The sequence below is a fragment of the Talaromyces rugulosus genome, chromosome IV (assembly GCF_013368755.1).
Source record: "Talaromyces rugulosus chromosome IV, complete sequence".
NCBI classification, from domain to species: domain Eukaryota; kingdom Fungi; phylum Ascomycota; class Eurotiomycetes; order Eurotiales; family Trichocomaceae; genus Talaromyces; species Talaromyces rugulosus.
This window is the reverse complement of record NC_049564.1, coordinates 501015-513497: the sequence shown is the minus strand read 5'-3', so window position 1 is coordinate 513497 and position 12483 is coordinate 501015. Positions and strand designations below refer to the sequence as shown.

Here is a 12483-nt window from a genome sequence, read left to right as displayed (position 1 = left end):
GCTTGGAGTACTAAGAACGGTCTCCTACATTACCACGAGAGGGTATATGTGCCAGAGGATATGGCTCTGCGGAGTGAACTCATGAAGTTGCATCATGACCACCCATATGCAGGTCATTTCGGCGTCGCAAGAACTCTTGACTTAATAAGTCGAAAGTATTATTGGCCCAGGATGGACCAAGACATAGACGAGTACGTTCGTACTTGTGAGATATGTCAGCTTGCAAAGGTGCGAAGGCACCGACCTTATGGTCAATTGCAATCATTACCGGTCCCCTCAGGACCGAGTAAAAGCTTGTCTATGGACTTCGTCACAGACCTGCCTCCGAGCAGACTTCAGAAAGAAGTTTATGACTCTATATTGGTCGTTGTCGACCGCTTCACTAAGCTGGGCACCTATATTCCTTGTAAGAAGAGTATTAATGCTGAAGAACTTGCAGATATAATAACCGAGAGAGTTTTCAACATCTACGGCTACCCGGATAGCATCGTTACTGACCGAGGATCGCTTTTCACTAGCGGATTCTGGTCCGAACTGATGTATCAGTTCGGAATCAAGCGACGATTGAGCACTGCTTTTCACCCACAGACGGACGGCCAGACGGAGAGATTGAACCAGGTTATGGAACACTATCTGCGCTGCTATACGAACCAGCGACAGGATGACTGGGCGCAGCATTTGTCAGCAGCTCAGTTCGCTTATAATAACTCGAAACATGCAAGCACTAGGACGACCCCACTTAGGGGCCTAGTCGGCTTCGACCCGAAGCCTCCCTTTGATAACCATGTTGAACCTTCCACGGTTCAATCGACGCAAGAGCGCGTCGAGAAATTAAAAGAAATCAGGGAGCAGGTGAAGCTTCATCTTGAAGAAGCAACCCAGGTGCAAGCCACCTATTACAATAAACGTCACCAACTAAAAGAGTACGCTGTGGGTGACCGGGTGCTGTTATCCATGAAAAACCTCAAATCCTTTAGGCCAAACAAGAAGCTTGACTTCCCATATGAAGGAAGCTTTGAGGTTATCGAAAGGATAGGAAAGCAAGCTTACCGGCTCCGGCTACCGGCGAATTGGCGTCGAATTCACCCTGTTTTCCATGTCTCCTTATTAGAACCGTATTATCCACGGAGAGGAGAAGAAAGTGAACGGGAACCACAAGCGATTATTGTGGATGACGAAGAAGAATGGGAAATCGAAGCCATCGTCAACCATCGCACCTACCGCGGACGAACCAAGTACTTGGTAAAATGGCTTGGATATCCTTCTTATGAGAACAAATGGTTGGATAAAGAAGACCTCGGCAATGCAAAGGAACTCCTTGAGGAATATCACCAGTCGGCAGCCTACAAAGCAAAAAGAAGATAGACCCTTTTCCTAAGAACAGGTTTTTTGGTCTTCATCACTTTGGGGCCTCCTACCCGAAGCCGACTAGGAGCCACAAAGGCTCCGACTCGGAACCGTCCTAGTATATAAATATGACCTCCTCGCCTCCACTACACCCCTTGGCACCACCAACAAGGATTACTACTTGGCCATGAGAGGGAGCCGGCTGTGCTCCGGAATCACTCTTCCTGTTTTTCCCACCGGGTTTCAGGTTTAACGAGGATTCTACGAGGAAATCGCACGACGAGAAAGAAGATTTCATTATTCAAAAAAACAAAAGAAAACCAACCACCAAGACTAAACTACTGTCCCGAAGGACCACCCCACGCAGGAGGACTCCACAAAACACCGCCATGGCGGCGGGCGGCAGGGGAAGCAGGAGCAGCAGGGACAGCGGCAGGCGCAATGCCAAAATATTCATTCTATTACCATCAGTACTAGACTAGGCAAAAGCCCCATTGAAAGCAAACGCCAAAAAGGGATTACACTTACTTGCCGATTCAAGATTTGAAGAATCTGGCCCATGGTGCCTTCAATCCGGTCAAGGCGGGCTTCCAATGCTGCGACTCGGTCCGACTCGGACGGTCCCAGCGAGCGAATCCGCGATTGAGAGGGTGACGAGGATGGCTCCCTACGGAGCGTCCCCTCGACAACCCGAACCCAATCGGCGGCTGCCCGGATGGCCTCTGGAGACACGCCCAAGCGGAACATTGCTTGCACAATGCGGAATGAGGCCAACTGCGAGTCTGGTATAGAATCGCATTTTACTCCCAAACAGGAACAGCGACAACACTTTTCCGTTGGCAGACGCCGCACGCAGAAATTCTGGTGGCGGCCCACCAGTTTTGCACAACGCAAACAGGGGTGGCTCTGCCAAAGTACTAAGCGTTCATCCGCCACAGGGACGGCACCAAAGTACGCAGGAGGGACCCTCGCCAATCGAGCTGACTCCTGACTAGTCAACCGATGTAGACCGCGTGCTCCGAGCGCACACAAAGGAGCCCCAGATTGAGGGTCATAGTATCCCGAAAAGTCTGGCTGGTCGCCAGACAGAAGGACATCAGGGATACCCGGGCCAGAAGCCACCGGCACAGGCGTCTCAGAGGCGGCCTGTGTATGACGAGGAGTCTCATCGGCATCCTCCACCATGTTTTCAGCCAAGGGAGCCGAAGTGGCATCCCCGGCAGGGCCAGACTCAAGGCGATCGGTCATGTCGGCATCGGGCTCAAGGGACGACAAGTCCGAATCTTCCTAAAAATTGGATATACCTATTAGTATCTACTACATATACTATCCACCTAGGCCCCGAGACGGAGCCTACTAGGAGGGGGAAACCAAGGTCGATTTGAGAAAGCCTATATCGAACTACTTACAACAGCGAGGAGTGCGTCAAGCTCCTCGGTGGTGACGGCAGGGGGAGTAAAAACATTCTCCTATTATTCAAACCTGTTAGCCAATGATCTAATAACTGCTGGATGACTATTACGAGAAGTCCCAGAGACAACTGCGGTAACTCGGGATACCAAAGCACTATGCCATTCCACTAGGAACCGACTCGAAGCCGACTAGGAGCCTCTCAAGGAAGCACTTACCAGAGCAGGGCGGCGAGCACCGCGGCCACGACGAGTAGAGCCCGAGGGCCCACGACGGGTTGGGGTTTTCTACAAGAACGTCAGGATAGGTCAACATGCACCTGAACTGGGAGACGAACGGGCTTGGGGGCGCGGGGGGCCATTGCTGGCAGAGGCAGAAGCAGAACAGGACGAAGAAAAAAGCTTGATTCTAAGAACTACCATGATTTAAGATTAGCAAAATGTCCGTGATAGCTTACAACTCGAAACCAATCGACAGGGGAATCAACAAGGGGCACATACCAAGGTGTTGCTGCGCGTGGATAAGGAACATCCCATGTTTATTTTTGGAGTTCCCATATGTCAACACACGCGTGGGTGGACCCACCCACTGCTGCACCAAACCGCCTTCCGAATCAGGAAACCGTGATGCCCTTTGTTTTGATTGGCCGGCTGCCGCAGCAACCACCGCGTCAGACATGAGGTTATTCCCAACCTACGGATACAAGGTCTCGAGGACGATCCCTTCCAGGAGGGATGGATTGTGAAGTGCCAGGCTCGGGGATGCCGATCCGGCTTACAAAGGCCTGCATATCCTCCGCGGGTTGAGTTGATACATCACAAAGGATGCATCTACCCCTCATGCTCGGTGAATATAACCCTGTTAGGAAGTAGGATCTCATCTAGATCAGGCTTATAAGCTTGAGACCCCATCCCCCAGGATGAAGGGGCTCAAGCGGTTTATTCTATATCAATATAACCCATATCTATTTACTTTATATACTGCCTCGACTCCTAGTAGGAACCCCCTCAGAGCCCAGTAGGTTCCAACTCCCTCATATATAAGTCTTTCAGACACCACCCACTTTACACTCAATCAGGAAGCGATGTCAATATATATATAACATGAAAATGCCGACACCAAGTGATTACAAAAGATAGCTAATATAGAGATCTATAAAAGATTATAATTATTTTATCTTCACCAAATTTGTGGAGTTATATACTTTTCTCATAAAGTTCACAAGTCATGATACATGTGACGTGCCTTTTTCCAAAGATATTTGATTCCTATCTAGGGGTGCGGTTCTCTAAAACAACAAGCATGGGAAAGGAATCTAACTATCAGGACCTGCAGGAAGATTTTACCTTGTGTGCTTAGCTAACCAGCTTGACCCCTTATGGCCCCGGGGTGAGGCTATTCCCAGATCTGGCACCGCGGGTTAGGGTTGATGCCCTTCCTGCCTGAGGCCTCTTTCTGCCTGAGGCTCCCACCCGGCCCCGAGGCAGCTCCTACCCTTGGGGATAGCCTCAGCCTCAGCCCCAGCCGTCACATACATTGATATCTTGACATCCAATATTAAAGTGAGTCTCATCAAAATTACATATGTTTTCTTCGGAAATACCATACTGCGCGATAATCTCTGTGAAGTGTCAAAATCAGATCGTAATTATCTCAGTTTATGCGCTTTTTCACAGTCCAAATGTAAAGCTCTTCTTGACATATTTTATACTCGGGATACCGTGAAAGAAAGGGTTCAACCACTTCTAGCATCTTTTTAGACAATAGAGGGCTTTTCAGATATATCTAACTTATCTAAAGTATATCTGGACAAAGAACTCTTCTTCGCCTCTAAAAAACTGCGATTTGCAATTAGGTAATTTTCACGTTCTGTAGCTTGAAGGGCACTTTTTTATGCGTTCATCGATATTAAAATAGTCGCTCGCCGTGGTGGTGTTGATAAAACTCGTTCGATTTTGTTGAAAGGTGGATTATTGTTGAGTCGTCAAAGCCTACACGCGCTGCCCTAAATTCATGGTATTTATGTACGGCCGATTAGAGTTTAAAACAATACAATTTTATTTATAGGGCCATGGATAGCTTGAAATTACTGTATGTAGGTAGGATGCTAAATCAGTAGACATCGCCCGATCTAAAGTTGGATGGCAATATAGGCGAACCTAGTATCGATATTCAATCTGGCCGAAAACGGAGAACGGATCGATCCATAAGATAACGGCCGCGCTGAGAAATAACCAACAATCCGGAACATCACGCAGTTTTAAGAACAGACAGTTGGAGCTGCACCGACTCCTTGCTTCTGTGCTGATCTATTGCTCTATGAAAACAGCAATAATTCATAGACTGGAATGTGGAAATGGAAAGTAAAGAATGTGAAAATAATAAGATATATACTGGAATGACCAGTCTAGAGTCCAAAGGATTTGACAGCAGAAATAGAGTCTGTATAGGACCAAGAGAAATTATCCCCACTAAGGGGTCCCTTTTTGGTAAAGCGGTAATTGAGGTAGACAGGATTTGATCTACATAGAATGCACATTCCTGACAGGGCCATTCTATATGAAAACAGCGGTTTTCAAGAACTCTTATGTATAATGATCTACATTACATTGTTACAGTAAGTATGTCAAAGATATTCACATCATGAAATTCAACACCATTTGACGATGCTTGTGACAACGAGTAAATTCCTAGACACTAAGTGTACTCTCGGAAAGCTAAACAGCATAAAAATAAGAATTAATATAACAAGCCAACTAGGAATCTGTTATTTGATTGCTTTTTAAATCTGCCTTCTCAGGCTACTCAGGATTCTGGAAATACTTTTTTTATTATGGATAAATAAGGGGTGCAAGTGTAATTAATCAATTTATTAAAGTTATGTACAAAAATCAGTGTTGAGTCGAAAATGTTGAGACGATGCACACCCAAAGCGGGAGCGGCGGGTGCGCAGGTGGCACGGTTAGTTGACGGTTGGTTGTCTCCTTGCAACCAATGGACATTGAATATAGTATTGATCAGAGAACACTTAAATTGCCAATTTTCGGATACAGAAGAATGCCTAGGTTCAGAAAATACATTGATTTGATCCCCGATAAGAGTCCTCCCTCCATTCCATTGATGTATATATGTACCGTATAATCCAACGCCACGCCATGCTATAATTCACATCCAGTAGCACCCGTGACCAATAAAATAAAAAAATTTCCGTTTTCGATAGCGTCAAAAGAGGATATGGAATAAAAAATAAATAAAAAATATGGGGGTGATTGAGTGAAGAGCTTGTCAAATAGTGCAAAGTTACCGTGGTTTACCTGTCAATAATCAATGACTTGGCTGGCCAGGATCTTGATGCTTGGCAGAAGTGCCTTTCCCTCTCCAGGTAGACACCGCGGGGATGTTGGCTTTGAAGCGCTTCTCCTCGGTGCCATATGCGCGGGGCGTCAGTTTGATCAGTGTGTGAAGCGGAACCTCCATCCAAGGGCTCTGCTCTTGCGACATGTTGTGAAAGTAGGAATAGATACATCGCAGAACCGCTTGGTGGGTGACAATGATGATGTTTTCGCTGCGCTCAAGCTCCATGATGATTGGTTCTAGTCGGATTACGACGTCTCGATACGATTCTCCGCCGCGATAGCGGTAGTTATACTTGTCTTCGTCTCGGGCTGCGAAATCCTCGGGATATTTCTCGGCGATTTCTTCATATGTCAGCCCATCACAAAGACCAGACTCAAGTTCGTCCAGAGCTTTCCATTCGAGTTTTTCATATCCCGTCTCTGCAGCGAGATGGCGCGCTGTTTGAATTGTGCGTTTTAGAGTAGAAGTCCAAATAATAAGTTTCGTATCGGGAGGGACTCCGGATTGTTTGAGAAGCCCCGGAAGCGCTCGCGCATAAGCTTCTCCTCGGGATGATATGTCTGAATCGCCGCCGATTTTGCCCGTTAAGTTATACTCTGACTCTCCATGCTATATATTATATTAGTTTTCAAAAATGGTGGTGCGAGGACAGCATAAAAAATACCCTCGACAGCCAGATAGAGCGTGGCTTGATATGAAGATTTTGAATATAGTAGACAAGTCTACTTGACAAGTAATCCTTAATTTGGTTGATGATGACTGTGGAGCCAACATTGATCAACTTCACGTAGGTGTATGCCTTTTCATCCTCGCTTATAGTCTCGTAGACTGTTTCATAGTGGCGGATGCGGTTCCGAAAATCTTGAGCCGCGACTTCTGGATCTTGTCCTTTGTAATCTGGCGAAGTTGTCTTCACCTCTAGGATGTTGCTCATGATGATGTCCTCGTCATCGCATAGCGATTCCACGAAGAGGGTTTCAATGCCGGCTTCTTGGCACGTCTTGTGGATCCATGCTCGCCTGCTTTTCGTCGAGTTGGTAGCGTCAAAAATGCCGACGACGCCATTGTCTTCTCTGAACCATTTGAGCATATCTGAGACTGCTGCCTCAGCGGCAGCCCGTCTCATCTTCTCTCCTTCTGAGTTATGTGGATCAAAGAATGTAGCTTCCGGATGAGGCGACTTTTCACGGCGATAAGTGCCTACATTGAAAATCCGAGCTGTGATTCCGACCCAAGCAAAATATCGCAGGGCTAGTCATATAGTGAGCATTCAAGTGTTTATGTTTAAAGCCACCGAAGAGAGGCCTACCTTTTCCAGCAATGAGACTTTTGCCTCGGGCTGGCAAGCCAACCATGATAACACATATTTTTGTGTCATCTGACTGTAGAAGGAAAAGTTAGCATAGAGCCTCTCTCGTTATAGTAAAATTTCGACAGCCAAGTCAGAAAATAGACAAGACAAGAATAAGCAGCAAAGCAGGGAACTTGAAAAGCAGTTAAAGATTCATTACAGGAACACTAAAGCGGAGACGGGTCCTCTGCGTGGTGGTGATAGCTATTTGTGTCATGATTGTCGACGATCATTAATAGGAATTTTTTGAGTGACCAGTTTGAGCTTTGTACATGAGCGACCTGCTTTATTCGATCCGAGCCTTCCTCACACCGCCTCAAGCATGTACACGGAGCGTGGGGAGCGGATATGGGCCGATCTCACTAAGGCCGGGCTGGCCACCGGCTCGGAAAGGGTGATTTTGTTTGCAACTTGCAACCGCAACTGCGCCGGATTGGACCGTAACGAGCCCCGCTGATTCATAAGGCCAGCAACTGTGGCGTGAGTGATTATTGCTATGCCACGAGATCCGGCATCACCTGACAAAAGAGGTCCTAGGCCTCTGACCGTTGGAAATTTTCGGAATGGTTGGCCATGACCGGAGTAGAATAAAATCATGGCCACGAACTAAAACCGGAGCGTTGACAAGTACGAACCTCGGTGTAGATCGGAAAATCCCTCGGCCGTCGCGATGCTTGCTTGTTGCCCTCATAGGCTAGGGGCGTAGCGGGGGGGTCCAGGTGGCCACGGCTGGGCTGCAGCAGAGAATGAATCTACCCTGTCGCGATAGAGAATCTAGAATATGTCCCATGTTCCCGAAATGCCATTTGGTGGGCGGTTGCAATAGACGAGGTAGAAGAGTGCAAAGTGCAGTGGAGGTTTCGCGAGTACGTCACAAGACGGTGCGAAGAGAGAGACAGAGCATCGACAGGTAAAACGGAAGAACGAAAAAACACAAAAATCCAAAACAATCCAAGCAGGCCATGCTATCATGGTGTGTATTGAACGGAGGGGGATTGTTCTCACGCTGGCAAAGAATGTTTTACTAGCAGAGTTTCTGCGACCGGAGTTGCCAGACGACATGGCGGGGAGGATAAGCTGCTAGGCTGGACAAGATCGATCGAAAGGAGAGAAGGAGAAAGGAGCTAGAGAGTTATGAGTTTGCAAGATGAAGAAGCAGAGCAGAACCCAACATACTGTAGCGAATTGTCTGCTTGGCAGCGGAGCACGAGATAGCTCACGCGCTGATTGCCGATCGTCCCCGGTGGAAGTACCAGCGCCGGCCCTAATACGTAGTTGAATGGAAGGTTAATCGATGATGATTGCGCCATGCAGTCTTATCGAAGAAGATTGTCTTTTTTTTTTTGGAGCGAGAAACTGTCTGACTGAGTCTTGAGTAGAGGACCGAGGTGCAGTTTGAGCGCGGGGCAAGATTCCGTGGCGCGGGTGGAAGGAGCTTGGAGATACTTGTGGCGGGGAAGCTTTTCGGTGTCGTTTGGGGCAAATTACCAAAACAGGCATCTATATATATGGTACCGAAGTATTATTAAAATGTTTAAATGATAATTTCGCAGAACTTCTTGTTAAAAAGTTATAAAGATATTCCAATTGATGGTTGCTAGCACTTACAAGTTACGATAACCATAAAATAGCGACTATGTCATCGACTACACTATACAAATCAGGAAAGGCCAAAAGCTAATAAAGAACTCGGTTTGAACATTAATAGCGAGGTGTATGTCTAAATTAAACCAGAAAGAAAGAAAGAAAAAGGTCTCTGGAAATTTGTACTAGAAAAAAGTTTATTCAAAAGTTCTATTTTATACTTTTATTTCGGAAAGCATTCACTCATTCATTGCAGGGTTTAGCCACTGCATGTACAAAATGTCTATAGCCGTTATCTCGTCTGATCGTCTTTGTAAAAAGACTCGTCTGTTTCGAGATGTTGGCCATAATGTAAAAGGTCTAGGAGGCGACTTGTCTCAAAAATGGCAGGAGAGTCTATGTAGATTGGAGAATTCATATCAAAGAGAGCAGCTCTCACTCATACCGAAGGCTCGGCTGCAGCAGATTCAGGAGCATCGTCGGTCTGAGTTGACGACCACTTGCGGCGCTCGTCGGGCTTCCAGGACTCTCCCCGAGCCTTGCCGACCCTGATCTTGCCGCCCCAGGGGCCATCGTGACCGTCTAGAGCGGCCTGCGCAGCGGTGGCTTCGTCTGCGCTCGCGAAATCGACAAAGAGGTAGTAGTGGTCCCCCGCCTCGAATCGCTTCGACGGGTGGGGGGAGATTAGTTTGCTGACAGCCTCGCTGATGAGTCTGGGTTAGTATTCGGCAGTGTTTGACGCGCTCTATATTTCTGAGAGAAAACGTACATATTGTAGCCGTTGAAGAGCGTTTGAATCTCAGAGTCAATGGTCTGCTGGTTGGACAGCTTCGGGAGGCCACCCACGTACAGCCGTCGGCCGTTTTCACTGTAGCCCTTGAAGTGGGAAGAGGCGTCGTTGCGCTGCCAGCGATCAAAGGCAACTGAAGGCGAGCCGGGCTTTTCGGTGGAGCGAGGAGCAACGGTGGTGTTGTTGTTGGACGGGCGTGGAGACGAGCGGTCTTGCGAGGCTTTGGCCACGCCAGGCTTGACTTTGACCGGCCGGCCCAGCAGATCCTTTCCATCCAGCTCCACCATGGCGCGGTCGGCTTGTTCTTTGCTCTCCAGCTCGACGAAGCAGTAGGACGGGTTGCGCCCTGTGAAGGGGTCGATCGAGATGTCAACGCGCTCGCTAGGAAAGGACGGAGTCAGACAACTTTCTTTCTTCTTTTCAATTGCTTCTCAAAGCCCGCACATTTTGTAGCCTCCCTCCGCAAAGACAGTCTCTACGTCCTCCTTCTTGGCCATGTAGGGCATGTTGCCCACGTAGAGCCGGCGGCCCTCGTTGATGGCGGGGGAGACTGTCTGAGCCTGCCATGACCGGTTGAAGGGGGAGCGAGGCGAGTTGTTGGCCTGAGTCGAGGAGGTCTGCTGCGGGCTCTCTTCGGTCTTGGTTCGCCAATTGGGCGAGTTGAAGGCTCTACCGTTGGTGCGTACGCCGCTTTGGAAGGGCTGCTTGGTGGGTGCTGTTCTGTTGTTTAGCAATCATATCTCTCAACATATCACAGCGGGGTGTATTCAGCGCACATACTACTCCACGGCTGCTCTTGTTGTTCTTGACCGTTGGTCTGCTCAGCAATGTCGGTCATTGTGACTGTATGATTGGACTCCACTTAAACCCATAGTCATGTCTTAGTGAACGCACAAAAAGAATTGAAGGTGTCGATCCATTGGCACGCAGCCACGGACTGGGGAGGACTGTGGTGGGTTACCTGAGGACTAGTTCGCTGGAGGGGAAAAAATATCAATGGGAGAGATAAAGAAAAAGAAGAATGCAACAGATGGCAACACTTGCAATAACGCGGACGAAGAGCCCAACCAGAAAATAAAAAATCCACTCCAGGCTAGTTGGTTAGTCGTGGTGTGAAATTGCTGGCCCCGCCACAGCATGTGCTTTTTTTTCTCTTCTTTCCCAATCAGGTCGAAAGCGGTGAACACCTGGGACAGCAAATGATAATAGTATTAATAAAGCCCGCCAGACACATTACAATATTTGGGGGCGGTATGAAGGGATTTTAAAAATATCCAGGGGGTACGTGTAACTACGATGCTAAAAATTGACACTGAGAGAAGCGAAGAAAGTGCTGTCGATCATTGTGCCCCTCTTGGATGTACTGTGTATTGCGGTATATGGCATTATTTGGCAGGGAACAGTCAATTGGATCTGTTCGGCTGTCAATATGGAAATCCAACAAATGCTCCAGGTGTCATCTGCCAACGAATTCGGCCACCTCGTGCTGTACAAGTCAAGTCGAGTCGTACCGAGTCGATGTTGTTAGTTGTTATAGGGCAGAGTCGTGCATTAGCGCGGCGGGCAGAATTTGCTGTGCGCTAGTCCTGGTTGGGAATGGCGACTTCTCTTCGCTTCACCACCGGCGATTCTTCCCTCTCTCAAGACAGGTCTAATGATGTCCCCTCAGCATGAAAGTCTTTCTCATCCGCCATGCCGAGACTATTCACAATGTCGGCCAAGCATGGTACTGCTGCCTCTATCTTTGGGCACCTTCAGAGAAGAAAACAAAAGTATTAACCAGTTGGACTACTAATACCTCTTCCCCCAAACAGGGCCGGATCAACAGACTCTCCTCTGACTAGCCATGGGATTCTCCAAATCGAACGTCTCGCGCAGTACTTTGCATCGACGCGAACCCGCTTCTCGCACGTGTTTTCGTCGGACCTGCATCGCGCCGTAGCCACCGCCGAGGGCATAAACACAACAAACACCACGGAGCTGAGACTGACTGCTTTGTTGCAAGAACAGCAATTTGGCTCGCGGGAAGGCACCGTGTTTCGCAGATCTCGTCGTAACAATGAAGAAAAAGAGGAAGACGCAGTCTTTGTCCCCGCGGAGACGGAGCTGGCGATGCGTGATCGTGCCAATGCTTTTCTGAATGATTACTTTCTTCCGGCCGTGTTTGAGGCTGATAGTACCAGCCAAGCAATCGCCATTGTCGCTCACGGAATCATACTCCGCGTGCTGTGGGAATGTCTCACGCGATTATTCTCACCAGGAGCTGTCCAATTCAGTCCGACGGGGGGAGGAGGAGGCGCGTTGACTCCATTCTGGAGTAATACGGGATTTATGGAGGTATCCATTGAGCCAGATGCGGCCCTTTTGGACAACCCAACATCATCCATATCGTTACTCTCTGACTTTGTACTGTCCGGATGGTCCATGACGGTCCTGTCTATCGACAGCAAACCGCATCTCGCAGACTTACGGCGCACGCGCGGCGGTATTGGGAGTATGCAGCATGATACCAGCCAGAAGCGGATTGACTCTTTTTTTCGACCGCGGTCATAGTCGTTTTTTTGTTTCTTTTTCTTCTTCTTTTTATTGCCTCATTACTGGCCAACCCCAAATGATGAAGCTATTTTCACAACAGTCTTCCGAG

General features: G+C 48.2%; 3 protein-coding genes across 3 annotated transcripts; 1 reads left to right on the top strand and 2 right to left on the bottom strand.

Moving 5' to 3' along the window:
* Positions 1-1685: 1685 nt before the first annotated feature.
* Positions 1686-3118, bottom strand: TRUGW13939_06955 (uncharacterized protein; the record flags this gene model as incomplete). Its single annotated transcript, XM_035490097.1, has 5 exons — positions 1686-1805; positions 1876-2634; positions 2757-2816; positions 2976-3044; positions 3095-3118. The coding sequence occupies 5 exons, from the start codon at positions 3116-3118 to the stop codon at positions 1686-1688; spliced, it is 1032 nt and encodes a 343-aa protein (XP_035345990.1).
* Positions 3119-6081: 2963 nt separating this feature from the next.
* On the bottom strand, positions 6082-10677 carry TRUGW13939_06954 (uncharacterized protein; the record flags this gene model as incomplete). The annotated part of the gene is made up of 7 exons (XM_035490096.1): positions 6082-6723; positions 6779-7365; positions 7424-7496; positions 9495-9753; positions 9819-10220; positions 10284-10554; positions 10620-10677. 7 exons carry the CDS (start codon positions 10675-10677, stop codon positions 6082-6084), a joined length of 2292 nt encoding a protein of 763 aa, XP_035345989.1.
* An 832-nt stretch (positions 10678-11509) lies between these two features.
* TRUGW13939_06953 (uncharacterized protein) lies at positions 11510-12392 on the top strand (the record flags this gene model as incomplete). The annotated part of the gene is made up of 2 exons (XM_035490095.1): positions 11510-11565; positions 11654-12392. 2 exons carry the CDS (start codon positions 11510-11512, stop codon positions 12390-12392), a joined length of 795 nt encoding a protein of 264 aa, XP_035345988.1.
* Between the last annotated feature and the right edge of the window lie 91 nt (positions 12393-12483).